The sequence below is a fragment of the Pristiophorus japonicus genome, chromosome 3 (genome assembly GCF_044704955.1).
Source record: "Pristiophorus japonicus isolate sPriJap1 chromosome 3, sPriJap1.hap1, whole genome shotgun sequence".
In the NCBI taxonomy this organism is placed as follows: domain Eukaryota; kingdom Metazoa; phylum Chordata; class Chondrichthyes; family Pristiophoridae; genus Pristiophorus; species Pristiophorus japonicus.
Window position 1 is genome coordinate 168,696,087 of NC_091979.1, and position 23,708 is coordinate 168,719,794.

Genomic DNA, 23,708 nt, shown 5'->3' on the forward strand with positions numbered 1-23,708 from the left:
GCAAATATTGGGACACTCTTTGGTATGTCTCTTTTGTCCCGTGAACGCAGGCTACTGCCTTGGTTAACTTATTGGATATGTATACAACCGGTTGGGGTTCATCCGCTACTTTGGCTTGCTGTACAATATGCCGGACCCCATATGATAACACATCACTTGCTACAAGTACTTTGTTCGATACATATACAACTGGTTGGGGTTCGCCCGTTACTTTGGCTTGCTGTACAACATGCCCGATTCCGTGTGATAACATATCACTTGCTACAAATACTTTGTTAGATACATATATGACTGGTTGGTGCTCGCCCGCTACTTTGGCTTGTTGTAAGGTACCTGGTACACTCATAATAAGGATGAAACTGAATACTGTGTACAATGAGCAAGTGTGACCTTAGCTCCGATAATAAGACTCCAGAGTGAAGGTACCTCGTAGGTGGCTTGCTTATATACTGTGCTCCCAATGGATGCTAGGATCCCTTGGGACTCCCAACGGGTGGGCCTTCTGGTGGTCAGGTGTCATGCAGATTACAAAGGGTTAAATACATAACAGTACCCTCGACCCCATATGATGATATGTCATTTACCGCGAAAGGCTGCTCACATGGGTTAAACTATGCAAACAACGTATTGGAACGTAGTGGGTCCCTGGCTTTCTCAGCGGCCGCCCCTTTACCTTTGCCCCAAGCTCAGTCGTCTTCCTTGCTGGGCAACACATGCCTCTTTCGTTGCGGCGACATCCCGTGGTCTGGACGCGCACTCGTCCCGTGGTCTGGACGCACTATCGTCCCGTGGTCTGGACGCACTCAAGTCCGTGTCCGTGATGCCGACTGCCGCGATCTTCCTCCCCAGGGATTTTGCCTCTGGCTTCGGGAAGACTCATTCGGATCGTTTTGGCTGGAGTCCCACTCTAGTCGACTTGGAGCCTCTTCCATCATCACAAAGAGGTCGTCAGCTTTGGGTGGTGGGTACTGCACCTGTACCGCTGTTCGGTTGAACTTTACCTCCTCGTGGTCGTGATGAGCGGCCTGTACCTCGGGGATCTGCACTTCGATGCCTGATTCAACTGAAGGTGGGGGCTTGCTCAGCCTTTGAGCAAGGAGGATGCCGTTCGCCGGAGAAGGTACGCAGAGGTCTTCCCAGTTCCATCGAGTCTTCCCCATCCACCTTCTACCAAGCAGCATTGGCCATCACCTGAAACAATCTACAATGGTAAATCATGCACCACTCCCTCATGGGATACTCTTATGTCTGCACTACCAATAACTGGTATCAGTTTCTAGGTGTAGGTGAGCAGCTTTGCCTGAATCGGGATCAGCTTGGGGCGTTGTGCTCTGTCGCCCCACAGCCTCTCGAATGCCCTCTGGCTCATAATTGAATGACGCGCCCCCATGTCCAACTCCATGGAGACTGGAGTACCGTTCAGTTTAACTTTTAACATTATCGGAGGGCTTTTGGTGGTGAAGATGTGTATCCCATACACTTCCTCTTCATCCTCGTTTTCAGATGCCTCTCCTGTTCATTCAATGTGATCCTCGCTGGATCGGTCATCCTTTCCTGACTCTGTCATGTGGTGAGTCACAGGTCATTTGCACATTTGCTGGAGGTGCCTCATTGTTCCACAGCCTTTGCACACATAGTGCTTGAATTGACAGTGATGTGCTCTATGACTACCCCTGCAGCGCCAACATGGTGCTAATGAATTTGCATTCACGCCCCACGGCGGGTTCTGAGTCATCCTAGGTCTGGCCTCTGCGGGCATTTAGGCCCTGCCATGTACAGTTCTGCCTGCTGAAGGCGTTATTTTATGCACAGTACTTGCCAGTGAGTTCCGATGCTGCAATGATATCTGTTTAGTGTTATCCTTCGTGGACATAAAAGCCTGGCTATTGTGATGACCTTGCTCAGATCTAAGGATAAGGCAGACAGTATTATGTGAAGAATGATCTCGTGGCCGATTCCAAGCACGAAAAAGTCCCGCAACACTTCTCCCAAAAATCCAGCAAATAGGCACGGTCCCACAAGGCGTCTTAGGTCGGCGACATAGCTCGCCACGTCCTGGCCCACGGAGCGGTGGTGCGTATAAAAGCGATACCTGGCCATTAAGATGCTCTCCTTCGGCTTGAGGTGTTCCCGAACCAGCGGGCACAGATTTTCATATTCTTCTCCATTGGTTTTGTCGGTGATAGCAGATTTTTGATGAGGCCATATATCATGGACCCGCAAATTTACATGTTTTGAAGGGGCTAAAACTAAACTTACCTTATTGCATCGGGTTTTTAATGTATAAATTGATTTATTTTTCTGTTTTTTATAAACTCTTAGGGCTAGTTTTTCGGTTGTCAGCGAAACAGTAGTTTTACGCCAAAATTCCTGTTTTCGCTGCGCTACCATTTTTAGGCCTAAATTTTGGTCTTTATGTTTGCGCTATCGGTAAAGTTGGTATTGCACGAGGATTTGCGGCGCAAACCGCGAATTTCGACAACTTTAGTCTGAGGCTGGTAGCACTGCGAGAGAGGCCTTGGGAGGGGGGGAAAAACAAACAAAAAAAAAAATGCAAAAAACATTCACAAAACCCTTGCCTATTAAATTGCTGAAAAAGAATTCAAAAATAAAAACTTTAACTTACCTTTGCAGGTCTTCATACTTACCGCTGCTGACAGGGCTGCACTGACAGGTGTAACCCGTCAGTATTCTGGGCATGGCGGAGAATGCCGAAAGTACGATGGTAACGCAATTCGTGGCGTTTCACGTCAGCACACCTCTCCCCGGCGGTACCTGGAAGCACAAAAAGGTGCCTGAAAAACTCGCGACGAAAACCCAGTCACAAAGTCAGCAAAATTCTAGCCCTCACACTGGTAAAAGCAGGCCTTCACGGGCATTCGCTGGGCAGAAGTTGGGCAAATAGCCCACCTCTCTGTCAGTGAAGGCCCTTCTCCTGGGGATGCGTGCGATCTGTCAAGAGAATTCTTGATAGAGCGCAAATTCTGGGTTTTAGCGCATGCACAGTGCATGTGTAAACCTGGAACTTGTGTGGCCCTACGAGTGCGTGTGCACCTCATATGCACCCATAGGGGCTGCAAATTATGGCCCGTGGCTTACTTGGGTTTATAAATAGAGGGATAGAATATAAAAGCAAAGAGATCATGCTAAAACTTTAAAAATCACAGGTTAGGTATTAGCTGTAATTTTATGGAGAATTCTGTGCATCACACTTCAGGAAAGATGTAAAGGCCTCAGAAAGGGATCGGAGGAGGCTTACCAGAAATGAGAAACTTTAGTTATGAAAAGTTCAGACTGTTCTTCTTAGAATAGAGAAGGTTAAGAGACTTTGATAAAGTAGATAGAGAGAAATTATTCTCTCTGGCGATTGAGTTGATATTTGCGGTCATATATTCAAAATAATTGGCAAAAGATTTAGAGGGGAGAGGAGAAGAAATGTTTTCCCTCAGTTGTCAAGTTCTGGAAAGCATAACCATCAATGTTTTGAAGAGATGACTAAAGTAATGGGCGGGGGAATGTCTATGAATGTTATTTATATGGACTTCCAGAAGGCATTCGATAAAGTCCCTCAAAAGTGATTGTTTGCTAAAGTTGAAGCTCATGGAATTTACCTGGTAAGGAGATTGTCTTTGCCATTCTGCCAGAGGGTAGGAACATTGGGCCTGTGCTCTAATTGGCAGGATGTGACTAGTGGTGTCCCACAGGGATCTCTTGGGCCTCAACTATTCACCAGATTTATTCAACTTAGATGATGTGCTAGAGAGCCATATGTCCAAGTTTTCTGATGACACAAAGATAGGTGGCATTATAAGCAGTGTAGATGGAAGCATAAAATGACAAGGAGATATTAACATTAAGTGAATGAGCAAAACTGTGGCAAATGGATTTCAATATAGGCACGTGTGAGGTCACCACTTTGGAGCTAAAAATAATAGATCATAGTACTTTTCTAAATGGTGAAAAGATGGAAGCAGTGGATAACCAAAGATACTTGGGGGTCCATGTACATAGATCATTAAAATGTCATGGACAGGTACAAAAAATAATCAGAAAGGCTAATGCTGGCCTTTATACCTAGAAGACTAGAATACAAGGGGTTCAAAGTCATGCCACAGCTATAGAAAGTGCTCGTAGACCACACCTGGAGTACTGTGAGCAGTTCTGGGCACCACATCTGAGGAAGGATATATTGGCCTTGGAGGGAGTGCAGCTTAGATTTACTGGAATGATCCCTGGCCTCCAAGGCTTAAATTACGAGGAGAGGTTACACAAACTAAGCTTGTATTCCCTGTAATTTAGAAGATTTAAGGGGTGATTTGACAATTTTCAAGATATTAAGAGGAACTGACAGGGTAGATAGATAGAAACAATTTCAGCTGGTTGGGGAATCTAGGACTAAGGGATATAGCCTAAAAATTACAGCCAGGCCTTTCAGGAGTAAAGTTAGGAAACACTTCTGCACGCAAAGGGTGGTAAAAGTTTAGAACTCTCCTGCAAACAGCAGTAGATGTTGGGTCAATTATTAATTTTAAATGTGAGATTGATAGATTTCTGTTAACGAAAGGTATTAAGGGGTATGGGCAAAGGTGGGTATATGGAGTTATGTCACAGATCAGCCCTGGTCTCATTGAATGGCGGAACAGGCTTAAGGGGCTAAATAGCCTACTCCTATTTGTGTGCTCCTAAAAGGTGTTGGAAGTTGATTCTATTGTGTTCCTAACACAGATGAGGTGGCACACAGGGAGGTTAAAGTAACATTGACCTCAGTCTTTAATAAGACACTCCAGAGTGAGGAACAGGCCTTAGGGGCCGGCTTATATACAGTGCTCCCAAGGGATGCTGGGATCCTTTGGGACTTCAGGGATGAGCTCTCTGGTGGCAGAACATGGGAGTGCATGCTTTACAGACACACAACATCACTCCACCGCCTCCCCCGCCCCCCCCCCCCCCCGCAACCCCCGCCAAAGTCTTAAAGTGAAAACTATTTACAAGTTGAGGCGGTCGGGAGCCTTTCTTTCCCTGGTGGACTGCCTCGATACAAATATCTGTTCTGGTGTGTTGGCTGTGCCCTCGCTGGGCTGGCGTGTTGTTGGCCCGGCAGGGCTGCTAGGTGAGCCTGTCCTTGTTGGGCTGTTGGGCATGATGGGTTCGATTTCCTGGTCCGGCGTGGTTGCGTTGATCCTTTGGGTGTGTGTTGTGGGCTCGAAAAAGGTGGTGTCTGCTGTGGGTTGTTCAGGGCAGTCTGTGAACCACTGCCTCATTTGGTCCAGGTGCTTTCTGCAAATTTATCCATTGTCTAGTTTGACTACAAACACCTTATTACCTTCTTTAGCTATCATCGTGCCCGCGATCCACTTGGGACCATGTCCATAGTTTAGCACATACACAGGGTCATTCAGATCAATTTCCCGTGACACAGTGGGCACGTCCATCGTTTACATTTTGTTGCTGCTGCTGCTCTCGACCTGATCATGCAGGTTGGGGTGAACCAGCGAGAGTCTGGTTTTAAGTGTATTTTTCATGAGTAGCTCAGCTGAGGGCAGCCCTGTGAGCGAGTGAGGTCTCGTGCAGTAGTTGAGCAGTACTCAGGGCAGGCGGGTTTGGAGTGAGCCTTCTGTGACTCGTTTAAGGCTCTGTTTGATGGTTTATACTGCTCGCTCTGCCTACCCATTGGAGGCTGGTTTAAACGGGGCCGAGATGACGTGTTTGATCCCATTGCGGGTCATGAATTCTTTAAATTCAACACTGGTGAAACATGGCTCGTTGTCACTGACCAGTATGTCAGACAGGCCGTGGGTGGCAAACATGGCCCTCAGGCTTTCAATGGTGGCGGTGGCGGTGCTTCCCAATATTATTTCACATTCAATCCATTTTGTAAAAGCATCCACCACCACCAGGAACATTTTACCGAGAAACGGGCCCACATCGTCGACATGGATCCTCGACCATGGTCTGGAGGGCCAGGACCACAAACTTAGTATAGCCTCTCTGGGAGCGTTGCTCAACTGAGCACACACACTGCATTGCCGTACACAGGACTCTTAAGTCAGAGTCAGAGAGGATGTTTCCAGTAGAGTGGACAAGGGAGAACCAGTTGATGTGGTATATTTGGACTTTCAGAAGGCTTTCGACAAGGTCCCACACAAGAGATTAATGTGCAAAGTTAAAGCATATGGGATTGGGGGTAGTATGCTGACATGAATTGAGAACTGGTTGTCAGACAGGAAGCAAAGAGCAGGAGTAAATGGGGACTTTTCAGAATGGCAGGCAGTGACTAGTGGGGTACCGCAAGGTTCTGTGCTGGGGCCCCAGCTGTTTACACTGTACATTAATGATTTAAACGAGGGGATTAAATGTAGTATCTCCAAATTTGCGGATGACACTAAGTTGGGTGGCAGTGTGAGCTGCGAGGAGGATGCTATGAGGCTGCAGAGCGACTTGGTTAGGTGAGTGGGCAAATGCATGGCAGATGAAGTATAATGTGGATAAATGTGAGGTTATCCACTTTGGTGGTAAAAACAGAGAGACAGACTATTATCTGAATGGTGACAGATTAGGAAAAGGGGAGGTGCAAAGAGACCTGGGTGTCATGGTACATCAGTCATTGAAGGTTGGCATGCAGGTACAGCAGGCGGTTAAGAAAGCAAATGGCATGTTGGCCTTCATAGCAAGGGGATTTGAGTACAGAGGCAGGGAGGTGTTGCTACAGTTGTACAGGGCCTTGGTGAGGCCACACCTGGAGTATTGTGTACAGTTTTGGTCTCCTAACCTGAGGAAGGACATTCTTGCTATTGAGGGAGTGCAGCGAAGGTTCACCAGACTGATTCCTGGGATGGCGGGACTGACCTATCAAGAAAGACTGGATCAACTGGGCTTGTATTCACTGGAGTTCAGAAGAATGAGAGGGGATCTCATAGAAACATTTAAAATTCTGATGGGTTTAGACAGGTTAGATGCAGGAAGAATGTTCCCAATGTTGGGGAAGTCCAGAACCAGGGGACACAGTCAAAGGATAAGGGGTAAGCCATTTCGGACCGAGATGAGGAGGAACTTCTTCACCCAGAGAGTGGTGAACCTGTGGAATTCTCTACCACAGAAAGTTGTTGAGGCCAATTCACTAAATATATTCAAAAAGGAGTTAGATGAAGTCCTTACTACTAGGGGGATCAAGGGTTATGGCGAGAAAGCAGGAATGGGGTACTGAAGTTGCATGTTCAGCCATGAACTCATTGAATGGCGGTGCACGCTAGAAGGGCCGAATGGCCTACTCCTGCACCTATTTTCCATGTTTCTATGTTTCTATGATACCGGGCCACCACACGTGGGATCTGGCTATCGCTTTCATCATTACTATACCTGGGTGTGTGCTGTGGAGATCCGAGATGAATGTCTCCTTGCCCTTTTTAGGTAGCACAACGCGGTTACCCCACAACAAGCAGTCTGCCTGAATAGACAGCTCGCCCTTTCGCCGCTGGAATGGCTTGATTAGATCTTGCATTTCAACGGGGATGCTGATCCAGCTCCCATGCAGTACACAGTTTTTTACTAGGGACAGCAGAGGATCTTGGCTGGTCCAAGCCCTAATCTGGCGGGCCGTGACAGGTGATTTATCATTTTCAAACACTTCCATGACCATCAACAAGTCTGCGGGCTGCGCCACCATCAACAAGTTTGCAGGCTGCGCCATTTCCACCCCTGTGGTGGGCAATGGTAGCCGACAGAGCATCCGCACAGTTCTCGGTGCCTGGCCTGTGGCGGATGGTATAGTTATACGCTGATAGCGCGAGTGCCCACCTTGGTATGTGAGCTGAGGCATCAATATTTATCCCCTTGTTTTCAGCGAACAGGGATGTGAGGGGCTTGTGATCTGTTTCCAGCTCAAATTTGAGGCCAAACAGGTACTGATGCATTTTCTTTACCCCAAACACACACGCTAATGCCTCTTTCTCAATCATGCTGTAGGCCCTCTCGGCCTTCGACAAGCTCCTGGAAGCATAGGAGACAGGTTGCAACTTCCCCGCAACGTTAGCTTGTTGTAATACACACCCGACTCCGTACGACGAGTCACATGCTAGCACAAGTCTCTTACACAGGTTATACAATACAAGCAGCTTGTTGGAGCATAAAATGTTTCTGGCTTTCTCAAAAGCAATGACTTGTTTTTTTCCCCATACCCAGTTCTCACCTTTGCGCAATAACACATGTAGGGGCTCTAAGAGGGTGCTTAACCCCAGTAGGAAGTTACCAAAATAGTTGAGGAGTCCCAGGAATGACCGCAGCTCCGTGACATTCTATGGCCTGGGCACATTTCTGATAGACGACTAGACAGAGGCTGTGGGCCGAATGCCTTCCGCCGCGATCTTTCTCCCAAAAACTCCACTTCTGTTGCCATGAAGATGCATTTCGACCTCTTCAGCCGCAGCCCTACGTGATCCAGTCACTGCAGGACCTCCTCCAGGTTTTGTAGGTGCTCGGCGGTATCCCGACCCATGACCAATATGTCATCCTGAAAGACCACCGTGCATGGTACCGACTTGAGTAGTCTCTCCATGTTTCTCTTGAAGATCGCTGCAGCCGACCAAATTCCAAATGGGCATCTGCTGTAGATGAACAGACCCTTGTGCGTGTTGATGCAGGTGAGGCCCTTCGAAGACTCCTCCAGCTCCTGCGTCATGTAGGCTGAAGTCAGGTCGAGCTTGGTGAACATCTTGCCTCCTGCCAGCGTCGCAAATAGGTCGTTTGCCTTAGGTAGCAGGTATTGGTCCTGTAACAAGAAACGATTAATAGTTACTTTTTAATCGCCGCAAATCCTGACCGCGCCATCACTTTTGAGTACTGGAACAATCGGCTGGCCCACTCCACTGACGAGATGATGCCCTCGCGTTGCAGCCTGTCCAGCTCAATTTCCACTTTCTCCCTCATCATGTGAGGTACCGCTCTCGCCTTGTGGTGAATGGGTTGTGCCTCTAAGACCATGTGGATCCACACCTTCGCCCGGAAAAGTTTCCAATGCCTGGCTCAAAAAGAGAAGAACATTTGTTAAAAACCTGGGTACATGAGGCCTCATCGATATGTGATAGGATGTCATCCCAGTTCCAGCAGATTTTGCTCAGCCAGCTCCTTTCAAGCAGTGTGCAGGCATCATCTGGGACAATCCAGAGTGGCAGTTCATGCACCGTGCCCTCATAGGTGACCTTGACCATGGCGCTGCCCAAGACAGTGATAAACTCTTTGGTGTACATTCTCAGTTTCGTGAGGATGGGGCTCAGGGCTGGTCTGAATGCCTTGTTGCACCATAGTCTCTCAAGCATTTTTTTACTCATGATGGATTGGCTAGCGCCAGTGTCCAGTTCCAAGGCTACAAGTAAGCCATTCAATTTTACGTTTAGTATTATAGGTGGACATTTCATCAAAAATGTGTGCACCCTGTGTACTTCAGCATCTGCCTCCTCTCTCTGAGGCTCGAAATTGCTTTGATCCACCATGGACCAATCTTCCTCTGCCATGTGGTGGTTAGCAGGTTTTGCAGAGCTTGCAGCTCGTTTGCAAGCTCGTTGGAGGTGCCCCATTGTTCCACAGCTCTTGCAAACATTCCCTTTGAAGCGGCATGAATAGGCTGAATGGAACCCTCCACAACACCAACAAGGTGTGAATTGCCTTGCATTCATCCTTTGTTGGGGACTCTGAATCATCTGGGTCACCTGAGGCCTGCTGGCAGTTGCAGACTCGTGGGTTCTGCCCTGTACATTTCTGCTCACAAACATAGTTCCAGTTAATTTATGAACTTTGCTAGCACTTGTGTGCTGAGAGATTTGTTTGGTGTTATCACTGGTGGACATAAACGCCTGTGCTATCGCAATGGCCTTACTGAGGGTCGGTGTCTCTACAATCAAAGGTTTTCGTAGGATGGTCTCGTGGCCAATGCCTAGTACAAAAAATTCTCTGAGCATTTGCTCCAGGTAGCCATCAAACTCACATTGTCGTGCAAGTCGTCTTAGCTCAGCGACGTAGCTCGCCACTTCCTGACCTTCAGATTGCTGGCATGTGTAGAACCGATACCTCGCCATCAGCACACTCTCCCTCGGGTTAAGATGCTCCCGAACCAGTGTACATAGCTCCTCATATGACTTATCTGTGGGTTTCACCGGAGCCAGAAGATTCTTCACGAGGCTGTAGGTCGGTGCCCCGCAGACTATGAGGAGGACCGCTCTCCTTTTTGCAGCGCTTCCTTCTCCGTCCAGCTTGTTGGCTACAAAGTACTGGTCTAGCCGTTCGACATAGGCTTCCCAGTCCTCATCCTCCGAGAACTTCTCCAGGATGCCCACAATTTATTGCATCTTTGTGTTGGATTCATATTCTCGTCGCCAGTTATTGTGTTCCTAACACACATGAGACTGCACATAGGGAGGTTAAAGTAACAATGACCTCAGTCTTTAATAAGACACTCCAGAGTGAGGAACAGGTCTTAGGGGCCAGCTTATATACAGTGCTCCCAAGGGATGCTGGGATCCCTTGGGACTTCAGGGGATGAGCTCCCTGGTGGCGGAACATGGGAGTGCATGCTTTACAGATACTCAACAGATTCCATGAATAATTTTAAAAGGGAGTTGGACAGGTACTTTAGGATGGGTAACTTAAAGGGTCACAAACAAAAAGCGGGGATGTGGAACTAAGCACAACTGCTTTTTCCAAAGAGCTAGCACAGGCATGATGCGTCGAATGGTATGATTCTACAGATAGAGTTAGTAACATTGGAGTCTGTGCCAGCTTGACTCAGGTGATAACACTCTCGCCTCTTGCATCAGAAGGTTGTGTTCAAACCTCACTCGAGGTTCTCAGCACATAATTCAGGCTGACACTTCAGTGCATTATTGAAAGAGTGCTGCACTGTCTGAGGGTCATCTTTCAGGCAGGGCATTAAATTGAGGCCTTGTCTGCCTTTTTAAGTGGACAAGAAAGATCCAATGACACTATTCATGGAAAAGCAGAAGGGTTCTCCCAGAGTCCTGACTAACATTTATCTTTAAACCCAACAGATTAACTGGTCATTTACCTCATTTCCTGTTGGTGAAATCTTGCTTTTTGCAAATTAGCAGCTGCATTGCCTACAGTGGTAACACATCAAGAAGCAACTTATTGGCTACAAAACTCTTTGGGACATTCTAAAAACATGAAAGTTGGTATATAAATAGAGATTATTTCAATGTAGGTAATAGAATGGCATGCAATGTAAAATAGCAAATCAAAAGGAATTGAACTCTCAGATGTCGTCTCAATTCACTTAATTCTAACTGTCAGTAAAGTTCTGTCATGAAAGGACTGAAAAATACAGGTAAAGATTCCAATCCGACCAAACACTTCTGTTTAAAAGAACAAACCTCCTTTACTCCACCATTAGATTGTAATCCCGTAGTTTCATAGAGCACTTATTTGTTTTTCAAAATAAATGTTGAGTACTGAACAGAAATCTATTTTCCATTTCTTGTAGATGCTGTTAAGAGGGACATTGTGTTCCTTGTTGATGGATCGGACAAAGTCAGACCTGCTTTCCCTTCAGTTCAAAGATTCATTTCTGGAGTGGTCGCTAATCTTGATGTTGGAAGTGACAAAGTCCGAGTTGGTATAGTGCAATACAGTGATGCTCCCAAAGTCAACTTCTACTTAAACAGCTACACAACAAATCAGGATGTGAATCGAGCAATAAATAATCTCGGGCTACTAAGAGGGAGAGAAGCCAACACCGGTGAAGCATTGGACTATGTCACAAAGAATGTGTTCACTAGGTCTGCTGGAAGCAGAGCGGAGGAAGGTGTGCCCCAGTTCTTGATCCTTCTCACTGCCAGCAAGTCCTCCGATGATGTTAGTCGGGCAGCATTGGCACTGAAACAGGCTGGTGTAGCACCTTTCAGTATCGGATCAGGAGACGCAGACGACTATGAACTCCAACAGATTTCACTGTCCCCTTATTATACTTTCAAGGTGGATGATCTGCGGAAAGTGGAAACACTGGAACAACGCCTGGTGTCACCTTTGACAACACTGAACAAAGATCGTATAATCCAAATCCGGACAAAGGTTCTTGGAGGTGAGGAAGATACTTCACAGAATCAGTAATTATATGGTAACAATTAATACTTGTGGTAAGCTTTCATGAAATTGGGGAAGATAACTCTGATTTTTTAAAAAATAGTCCATTTTATGGAATGAAATACAATGGGGGGGCAGTTGTCAAGTTCCACATGCCCATTACTCACTGGTTGAACAGATGACCAGCAATTGCAAATTGGCAAGGGAGGCAATTTTCAGGTGGACCTGAAGCAGACGACAGGCTGCTTAAATATGGAAGTTGGTGTCTTACACCCCTTTGTAGGGCCCCAAATGCAAGTTTGAGGTACAAATGGGTGGAATGTGCCCCTGCTCACAGTAGGACCATTTATAACAGTAATTGAGCAGCCTCACCACTGGTCCTTAAACTGGAAGATGTTCAAAAAACTGCCCAAGAAAATTCTCCTGCGCCGCCCCCCCCCCCCCCCCAAAAAAAATACTCTTGGCTGCTGCTGGCCTGTTTAAGGCCCTAATGTGCCCCCATCCCCACTCGACTAAAATCGTATTTTCCCCCCTATAAGGTCCGAGCTGCTGGCTGGCATAGCTTGAGAACCATCTGATTTCCCGCCCTCTCAGGACCTTCAAGCTGCAGGGGGGGAGCCTGATTGGTGACTGTCGCTTCTCTCTCATTTCTTGTATCTGCTTCATCAAGAATGGCTTGCAACAAATCACATTCTGTAACAAGACTGGTTTTCTTAGTTGCTATAAATCAGAAAACTGGGCTGGTCTTCAAGATTTATTTGCATGTCTGTTGGCCCAACTGCTGCTCTCACTGCTCTGACACTTTGCATGTTGCAGTGGGTAACTGGTGGTATTCTAACGGGAATGGTAGATTGCAACCTTTATTTTTTTTACTAATTGTAAGAAATGGCACTTGTATCTTGATCCAATCTTCCTGCCATTCTTGTTTCTTTTGTGAATATTCTATTTGTCACATCTGGTCATTTCAAAGTATCCTGAGCCACTTATTATTTGCTGTTTTGTCATATTGTCATACTGCTGGAGCTGCTAAATATGACTACATAAATGAAGCATCAAATACTGACCTGGATTTTCTGCTCATTTTTTTTCAGTGCAATTCGGCTGAAATCTGCCAAACCAGCACAAAAAAATCGAGGAATTTCAAAGCGTAAATTACGTCCAATGTAAATTGGGTTTCCATGATCCTTTGCTCTAGTTTTAAAAGAATCTTACTAGAAACTGGCCCCACCCACAAAACTGGCCATGCCCCTGGCTAGAATTAATCACCATTGCGAGTTTCCGTCAATTGAGTCCTTTTGCGGGCCTTCGAGGAGACTCCTAAAATTAAGCATTTTTGGGGGCTGCATAGGCACATTTTAAAAGCTTTTGAACATAATTTTATTTTTAATTTACAAAGAATCTGACCACTGTACCCCAATGTAACTAACATGGTTCTGTGTAGTTAAGTCATTTTCAGTTATTTAAAATCGGGTTTGTCACTGGTGCTGGACTAGACACTGATTTAAAAATGCTTAATTTTTTTGTGAAATCCATTTTCAGCTGCATTAATCAAACTGCACCATGTTACCACTCTGAAATATATCAAGGAATATGTTTTAAAGAAAAAAAATTACGTTCTACAATGCTGCCAGATTGACCTAGTTCATGGCAGAATGCAATGTTGCCGATATGCAAATGAGCTGGAGCAGAAACCCGAGGGGAAAAAACACTACTCAAAAGTTGAGCAATTTTGGGCAGAGTTTGCACCTGGATCGCCGATTGTGCCCAAAGCAGAAACTCTACACCACTATCTCTCTCTGCCATTCTGGTTTCTCACCAAATCTGTTTCTAAAAACATCTGTGAATCCTTCTACCCTCCTGAATTCTGTCCTGATCACTCAATTGTTAACTGTTTCAAACAAACAGCTGACCTTTTAGTTCACTTTTTCCCTTCCAACACTTAATTTTGATAATCATAAAAAGTGACCTTAATCCATTGCTCTCATCTGTTCTACCACTATGACCCAAAATCAGGTTTCATATATGCCACGTATCAAATCCTGGGTGGGGTAGGGGTGGGGGTACGTTAGCTCCTCCATGGACCTGAATGGCAGAAACACCTTAAGAGGGGACAAACAGTAGCATGGGAATGAATATCCTTGGAGGAACTGGCAGATTGGTGGAATGATTTTTATACATCCAGGGCAACTTGTGCTCCTCCTGACCTCTCAAAATCATGCAGAAATACTTACTGCTTCTGTTTTTGGAGTGACCTCCAGCCTCACTCTAAGGATGAATGTTTAGGCCACTGTATTTACCGTTCATCTAGATTCAGCTTGTGAATGTACACATCTTGTCTATATGGCTGCAACAACATTCAAAGCTTGATCGGTAGCCCATCCACCACCTTAAACATCCATTCCCTCCATCACAGGATGCCTGCAGCAACTTGCCAAAGTTTCTTCGACAACATCTTCCAAACCCATGACCTCTACTATCTAGAAGCACAAGGGAGCCGGTGCATGGGAACACCATTACCTTCAAGCCCCTTTCCAAGTCACACACCATCCTGACATTGACATCTATCGCCTTTCCTTCATTCGTCGCTGTGTCAAATTCCTGGAACTCCCTAGCTAACATCACTATGGAAGTATCTTCACCACACACAGTGCAATGGTTCAAGAGGATTGCTCACCACCACCTTCTTGAGGGCAATTTGGGATGGGCAATAAATACCGGCCATCCTAATGATGCCCATATCCTGATATTTTTTTTTTAAGTTATAGAAGCTGCTGAAACTTCTCAAATTATCCATCACCATGAAAGTTATGATTTCATTCACAATTGCCAGTATTTGCACGGGAGTTAGCGGAGGAGCTGCCACGGTAGTGGCGTGCCCCACCAGTAGTGCCCTGGACCGCTACACAACCGCCGATGGTCACCGCCATGTGCGGCGACCCTTCAGAGTTGTGCGCGAACCTTTTCCATCCAGTGGCAGATTTTGCCCTGTGCCCTGTGAGGCTGCCACGAATGGAGTCAGCACCAGCCTTGCAGGTCACGAACAGGCTTGACCCCCACTTGCGGGGCGGAAGTTAAAGGGGGAGGTCAGGTGTGACCTGTGCTGCCATCTTGGCGGTGTTGCTGACTCACTGGGCGGCCCTGACTTCTTCACCACTTGAATGGTCCGAGACTCTGTCGCCCAGAACTCTGTTTTGGGTGCTGGACTGTGGCCTCCGTACCACGCTGCCCTGGTGGCCTAATGGAGGCCATCAGGGCCTATGCAGTGCGCAGGGGTGGGGCTTTGAACCACCGATTGCACCCCAGCATCGCCCGGGACTCGCCCCGAGATTGAGCTCCACTTCCTCTGAGGGGCGGTAACCGCAATTTTGCAGCCGGAGCGTGACTTCCGCGCCGGGCGTAGGAAGTCCCGCCCCAAGCCAGTTACCAACCCCAATCGGGATGCTGGGGAATTTGTCCCCCTAAATCTTTTGAGCAAATTTGACACAATGCACTTCTAAACAAGTGGGTAGTGTATTTGTTATATTTCTGGCTAGTATTCGAAAGAACGTAAGTTCTTATCCTACCATGGCAGTTTGAGAATTTTGAATTCAATAAAAGATAAAATAGGGATGGGCAGGCAATAAATGTCCATATCTCAAGAATGAATAAAACATTTTAAACTGTCATCCTTAGTTTATGGTTATCTAGTTTCCTGCCATATCGCTCCACCTATATTTCAGTTGTTCATGTTCTAGTTGTTCCTCTTCTAACACTTTTCCATCAAGTCGGGCATCCTTTGGAGTTTTGTCCTTCCATTGTCGAGCAGTTCTACTCTTTTGCTGGTGATTACACTTTAAATTCACAAATTTGCTTCAGATCATATGTGCAAAACCTTCACTTCTCTTGCAGCATTAAGGCTAAATCAGTAAGGGAGAAGATTTTCTATGTGCTGAGAACAGCAACATTGTAAATGAGTTTTTAATGGGGTACAGCAGCATAGTGGTTATGTTACTGGACTAGTCATAAGGACATAAGAACATAAGAAATAGGAGCAGAAGTAAGCCATTTGACCCCTCGAGCCTGCTCTGCCATTTAATAAGATCATGGCTGATCTGATCATGGATTCAGCTCCACTTCCCTGCCGGCTCCCCTTAACCCTTTATTCTCTTATAAAAAATCTGTCCATCTCCACCTTAAATTTATTCAATGACCCAACTCCACAGCTCTCTGGGGCAGAGAATTCCAAAGATTTACAACCCTCTGAAAGAAGAAATTCCTCCTCATATCAATTTTAAATGGGTGGCCCCTTATTCTGAGACTATGCCCCCTCGTTTTAATTTCCCCTTTGAGTGGAAATATCTTCCCTGCATGCACCTTGTTGAGCCCCCTCATTACCTTATATGTTTTGATAAGATCACCTCACATCCTTCTGCACTCCAATGAGTAGAGGCCCAACCTACTCAACTTATCTTGCGTCAACCTCCTCATCTCCGGAATCAACCTAGTGAACCTTCTCTGAACAGTCTCCAATGCAAGTATATCCTTCCTTAAATAAGGAGACCAAAACTGTACGCAGTACTCTAGGTGTGCCCTCACCAATACCCTGTACAGTTGTAGCAGGACTTCCCTGCTTTCATACTCTATCCCCCTTGCAATAAAGGTTAACATTCCATTTGCCTTCCTGATTACTTGCTGTACCTATATACTAATTTTTTGTATTTCATGCCCAGATCCCTCTGTACTGTAGCATTTTGCAATTTTTCTCCATTTAAATTATTATTTACTTTTCTATTTTTTTCTAGCAAAGTGGATAACTTCACATTTTCCCACATTGTACTCCATCTGCCATATTTTTGCCCACTCACTTGGCCTGTTTATATCTCTTTACAGATTTTTTGTTTCCTCCTCACAATTTGCTTTCCCACCCATCTTTGTATTATCAGCAAACTTGGCTACATTACACTCGGTCCCTTCATCCAAGTCATTAATATGGATTGTAAATAGTTGAGGCTGCAGCACCCTACTAGTTACTGTTTGCCAACCGGAAAATGACCCATTTATCCCGACTCTCTTTTCTGTTAGTTAGCCTTCGAGGTGTGGATTAATAATCCATAGACAGGGGAATTTAAATTCAGTTAATTAAATAAATCTGCAATTTAAAAAGTTAGTATCAGTAATGGAACTAACAGATTTTCAGAAAAACTCATCTGGTTCACTAATGTTCTTCAGGGAAGAAAATCTGCCATGTCTACCTGGCTTTGCTTATATGTGACTCCAGACCCACAGCAATGTGGTTGACTCTTAACTGCCCTCTGATATAGCCTAGCAAGCCACTCGGTTGTAAACCGCTACTGTGAGAGTAACTTCATCACACGGACTGTAGCAGTTCAAGAAGGTGGCTCATCACCACCTTCACAAGGGCAATTAGAGATGGGCAATAAATGGTGTCCTTGTCAGTGATGCCCACATCCCCGGAATTAATAAATTAAAAAAAAATAAATTAATGCACGTTTGATTTTGCTGCATCAAGTGAACAATGTAAACTTTCCCCCTTGCATATGACCCATAAGTTTGGAAGAGGCAATGAAATTCATACTACTTCCAGCCCTTCGAACACCCTTTCTTCATGTCTCTTAAGTCCAGCCAACAGTTCTTGCCTTACGTGGCTGCTATCTTTCTCCTTCATCTATGAACATGCTTGACCTAGCTATCTCCTCTGATCTCAAATGGAAATCCCACATCTCAACAACAAATGTGGCTCTGCCAAATTTTAGTTCATGCCAAATGCTTTTGTACTCAACAAATATTTTCCCATTTGTTACAGATTCTGCTAAGAGGGACATCGTGTTCCTTGTTGATGGATCGGAAAAAGTCAGAGAAGCTTTCCCTTCAGTTAAAACCTTTATTTCTAGAATCGTAGACAATCTTGATGTTGAAAGTGACAAAGTCCGAGTTGGTGTTGCACAGTACAGTGATGATCCCAGAGTAAACTTCTTCTTAAACACCTATACAACAAAAGATGACATAAAGAGAGCAGTAGGAAGCCTCCGAGCTAAAGGAGGGGCACAAGCCAACACCGGTGAAGCATTGGACTATGTCACAAAGAATGTGTTCACTAGGTCTGCTGGAAGCAGAGCAGAGGAAGGTGTGCCCCAGTTCTTGATCCTTCTCACTGCCAGCAAGTCCTCCGATGATGTTAGTCGGGCAGCATTGGCACTGAAACAGGCTGGTGTAGCACCTTTCAGTATCGGATCAGGAGACGCAGACGACTATGAACTCCAACAGATTTCACTGTCCCCTGATTATATTTTCAAGGTGGATGATCTGCGGAATGTGGAAACAGTTCAACAAAGCCTTCAATCACCATTGACAACACTGAACAAAAATCAGATAATCCGAATTATAGCAGATACTCCTGAAGGTGAGGAAGAGATTTCTATTTAAAATAAAATGTATCCATATGGATTAAAATATATAAAATATTGATAAATTTGAAATAAATAATTTGTTATATATAATATCTTAACAGGGTTATATTGATGTAATATGTTGGATGCACAGCACATAACACTCCTTTTCTTGCGATTAGGCAAACCATCTATTTCCGTGCTTCTCTAACCAATAAGCATTACATGAAGGATGTGTGTATTTAGTCACTATCTCCTTCCATGTATTTCTCTGTGGCATCGATTATGTGTTTCTATACACCGGTACTGTCTGTTACGATCAGGCCTTATTATCGGGCATGCAGGTTTTGGGTAAGAAGCAACATCCTACAGTCGGGCCACAATTTGAGAGCAGAAGCTGATCACTTTTTTAATTGTTGCTGTCTTTCGGTGAGGCAGGTTACCAAGGTCAGAAAAACATATCAAGAAATGACTGGCTTTGTAATTGTAATGCAAGTGGCAATTGGGATTGAAATATTGAAATGTATTAATACGCAACAAATAACAATCCCTGTAAGATGTACAACAAATAACAATCCCTGGCCTTGAGGTCAGGCAAATCATCGATTTCAGTACCTGCCTCCCATCCCCCACCCAAATATCTCTCTTTCCCAAAGGGGTTGGATCTTTTCTTTTCTTGGGAGCAGAAGAGATGGTGCTGTCTTCCCTTAGCTGTCCTTATGAAATCAGAAAGGTTTACAGCACAAACCATTTCTTGTGTTGACTGTTTGCTAGAGCAATCCAAAACTAATCCTGTTGCCCTGCTTTCTCCTCATAGCCCGAAATCATGTTCTGCATCAAACTTTCCTTAAAAGATGCAATAGTCTTTACTTCAACTATTTCATGTTCTAACAACTCTCGTCATTAAAAAAAAAGGTGATAATTTTAGATTGATACTTTTGTCACTAACTCACTGACCATACTATCAAGATAATTCAGAATTTTTAAAAAAATCTATTAAATCTCTTCTTATCCTTCTTTGCTCCAGTGGAATCAATGACAATATTTCAAGTCTCTCCTCATAACTTGTTTCCCATCACCAGCATCATCCTGGTGAAATCACATCATCTTCCTCTCTGGCTCTAATGTCCTTCTTATAATGGAGTGCCCAAACCTGCACATAGTACTCTAACTGTGACCTAATCATTGCCTTATACAAATTTATCATTACCTCTTTACTCATGCAGTCTATGCCTCTTTATAAAACCCAAAATGTGATTGACCATTTTCTAACAACAACAACTGCATTTATATAGTGCCATTAATATAGCTAAACATGCCAAGGTGCTTAAGAAGAGCGTTATCAATAAAAGTTTTGACATCGAGCGACAGATGGAGATATCAGGACAGATGACCAAAAACTTGGTCAAAGAGATAGGTTTTAAGGAGGAGAGAGAAGAGGAGTGCCAGAGGGGTTATGGGAGGGAATTCTAGAGCTTAGAGCCTAGACAGCTGAAAGCATGCATGCCAAAGGTTAAAATCGAGGATGCTCAAGATGCCAGAATTGGAAGAGTGCAGAGAGCTCAGATTCTTGTAGGGTTGGAGGAGGTTACAGAGATAGGAATGGGCGAGACGAGGCCTTGGAGGGATTTGAAGATGAGAATTTTAAAATTGAGGCACTATTAGACCGGGAGTCAGTGTAGATCAGCGAGCACAGGGGCGATGGGTGAATGAGACATGGTGCGAGGTAGGATATGGGCAGCAGAGTTTTGGATAAGCATATGTTTATGTAGGGTAGAAGATGGGAAGCTGGCCAGGAAAGCATTGGAATAGTCAAATCTAGAGGTAACAAAGGCATGGATGAGGGATACAGCAGCAGATGAGCTGAGGCAGGGTCGGAGTCAGGTGATGTTAGAGGTGGAAGTAAGTGGACTTGGTAATGAAGTGGAATTGTGGTTGGAAGCTTGTCTCAAGGTCAATAGCTTGGAACTAACTTTTCCTGAAATAAGGACTGAGTAAGAAGTGTAAGATTGGTAATTTTTGTGATCAGAATATTAATTTATGCTTTAATTATAACTAAATGTATTGTGTACAGAGAAGCAGTTGCAACAGGAGTAGGCCATTCAACCCCTTGAGCTGGCTCCGCCATTCAATTAGATCTTGGCTTATCTGTAGTTTAACTCCCATTTATCCACCTAGTGCCAGCAGTAGCTCAGTGGGTAGCACTCTAGTCTTTGAGTCCAAGACCTGAACACAAAAATCTAGGCTGACACTCCAGTGCAATACTGAGGGAGTGCTGTACCATCTGAGGTGCCGTCTTTTGGATGAGATGTTAAACCGAGGTCCCGTCTGCTCTTCTGGGTGGACGTAAAAAATTCCATGGCAGCATTCCGAAGAAGATCAGGGGAGTTATCACCAGTGTACTGGCATCACGAAAACAGATTATCTGGTCACTATCGTATTGCTGTTTGTGGGAGCTGGCTGTGCACACATTGGCTGCCGCGTTTCCTACATTACAACAGTGACTTCTAAAAGTACTTCATTGACCGTAAAGTGCTTTGGGGTGTTCAGTGGTCATGAAAGGCGCTATATAAATCAACTCTTTCTTTTGAACACAATCCCAAGGTTGTGAACGGTCTGGCTCAGCTTCAGACAGTTGCCAGGGAGAGGAATGGAAATGGTGGTCAGTGAATGCAATTTGTGATGGGGACCAAAGACAATAGCTTTGGTCTTTCCAATATTTAGTTGGAGGAAATTTCAACTCATCCAATGCTAGATATCGGACAAGTAGTGTAATGGAGAGGTCATGGTACATGTGGAACCTGATGCTGTGTTTTCGGATGATGTGACCAAGGGGCAGCATGTAGACGAGAAATAGAAGGGGGTCAAGGATAGATCCTTGGGGGAATCCAGAGGTAACGGTGTGGTAGTGGGAAGAGAAGCCATTGCAAGTGCATCTCTGGCTACAATTTGATAGGTAAGAATAGAATCAGGTGAGTGCAGTTCCACCCAGCTGGGCAACAGAGGAGAGGCATTGGGAGAGGATGGTGTGGTGAACTGTATTGAAGACTGCAGATAGGTTGAGAAGAATGTGGAGGGATAGTTGACCATGGCCACAGTCACGTAGAATGCCATTTATGACTGTTATTGTTGCTGACCTTTTTTATAGCTTTTTCTATCAACCGTACAATGTTAAGAAATTACATATGTGCATCATGAAGACTCTCTGTTTCTCTGCACCCTTAAGCATGTTTCCATGGAGTTTATACTCCCATTCCCTATTTGTCCCAAAATGTTTTTTTCAATAGGCATGTTGTATTAACATTCCTTCAGTGCCCTGGTGCAATTCATACATCTAAAGACTATTGAAGAAATTATGGTCAGAGCCTTTGCTACCTTCTTTCTGACTTCCTTCAATACCCAGGGATACAAGGTATCAGGACTCAAATTGTCAGAACTAATTCCTTTTCTATATTCATTTGCAGCAACTTGCCTGCCCCCCACCATATTGTTACCTCTCGTCCCCCAATGATCTCTCCTTAATGTCCTCCTCTACCTCATCTCTACATGCTGCTCCTTGGCAACATCATCTGCAGACATGGGGTCAGCTTCCACATATATATTGAAAGACATAGCTCTATCTCTCCACCACCACCACCACCACCTCTCAATCCTCTGCTTGTCTGGCATCCAGTCTTAGATAAGCCACAATTTTCTCCAACTAAACATTTGGTCTCTCCCTTCAAACATGTACCCTTGCCATTGATTTCATGCCCCATCCTGGCTACTGTCTTAGACTTGACCAGACTGTTTATAAACCTTGGCACCTCAAGCTAAGCTTCCAATCCTATATCCTGGCCACAGGGACTGCTGGGTTCCGCCTCTAACATTTGCCCACCTTCAGCCCCTATCTCAGCCTATCTACCACTAAATTCCTTCTCCATGCCTTTTATATTTCAATACTCTCCTTGCTGGGGTTTCATCATTCACCCCCGCCCCCCCCCCCCTCCATAAAATTCAGCTCATCTGAAACTCTGCTTCCTGCACAAGTCCTACTCACTCATACCTGTCTTTGCTGACAGATATTAGTCCCTAGTCTCCCAACACCTCAAATTAAAAATGATCACTGTGTTTAAATCCCTCATGGCCAACCCCACCCTATCTGTGTAACCTTCTGCAGCCCTCCAATCCCTTCCCAAAATTATCTATTCCTCTGACTCCAGCCTCTTGTGCATCCCTCTCCTCATCCTCATCCTCATCCTCATCCTCATCCTCATCCTCATCCTCATCCTCATCCCCTCGGAATCAAGGAGGACTTGCTTCCACTCCCAAAGTGAGTTCTTTGATGGTTGAACAGTCTGATACGAGAGCCATAGACCCTGTTACAGGTGGGACAGACATTTGTCAGGGGAAGGGGGCGGTGGGGCTGATTTGCTGCGTGCTCCTTCCGCTACCTGCACCTGGCCTCTTCATGCTCCTTGCGTCGAGACTCGAAGAACTCAACGCCCTCCCGGATGGACTTTCTCTACCTCGGGCGGTCTGCGGCCAGAGTCTCTCAGGTGTCAGTGGTGATGTTGCACTACCAGGAGGGTGTCCTTATAACATTTCCGCTGTCCTCCTTTGGCTCGTTTACCATGAAGGAGCTCCACATAAAGCATTTGCTTAGGGAGTCTCGTATCTGGCATGCCCAGCGAAGCTAATCAAGTGTGATCAGTGCTTCAATACTGGGGATGTTAGCCTGATCGAGGACACTGATGTTGGTGCGCCTGTCCTCCCAGATTTGCAGGATCTTGCGGAGACATCGTTGGTCATATATCTCCAGCGACTTGAGGTGCCTTCTGTACATCGTCCATGCCTCAGACCCATACAGGAGGGCGGGTATTACTACAGTCCTGTAAACCATGAGTTTGGTGGTAGATTTGAGGGCCTGGTCTTCAAACACACTTTGTTGCAGGCAGCCGAAGGCTGCGCTGGCGCACTGGAGGCGATGCTGAATCTCCACATCAATGTCTGCCTTTGTTGATAAGAGGCTCCCAAGATATGGGAAATGGTCCACGTTGTCCAGGGCCACGCCGTGGATCTTGATGATTGGAGGGCAGTGCTGTGCGGCGATGACAGGTTGGTGAAGGGCCTTTGATTTACGGATGTTAAGCGTAAGACCCATGCTTTCATATGCCTCAGTGAATACATTGACTATATCCTGGAGTTCAGCCTCTGAATGTGCGCAGATGCAGGCATCATCCGCATACTGCAGTT

The 23,708-nt window shown here is 45.4% G+C and overlaps 1 protein-coding gene across 2 annotated transcripts in view; it reads left to right on the plus strand.

Moving 5' to 3' along the window:
- Positions 1 to 23,708, plus strand: part of LOC139260007 (collagen alpha-3(VI) chain-like) — a 263,220-nt gene that overhangs the window by 125,005 nt on the left and 114,507 nt on the right. For both annotated transcript variants that reach the window (XM_070876050.1, XM_070876051.1), the window contains 2 exons: positions 11,489 to 12,085; positions 17,891 to 18,487. In XM_070876050.1, coding sequence (XP_070732151.1) covers positions 11,489 to 12,085; positions 17,891 to 18,487 — 1,194 coding nt within the window. The remainder of the gene's footprint in view (positions 1 to 11,488; positions 12,086 to 17,890; positions 18,488 to 23,708) is intronic.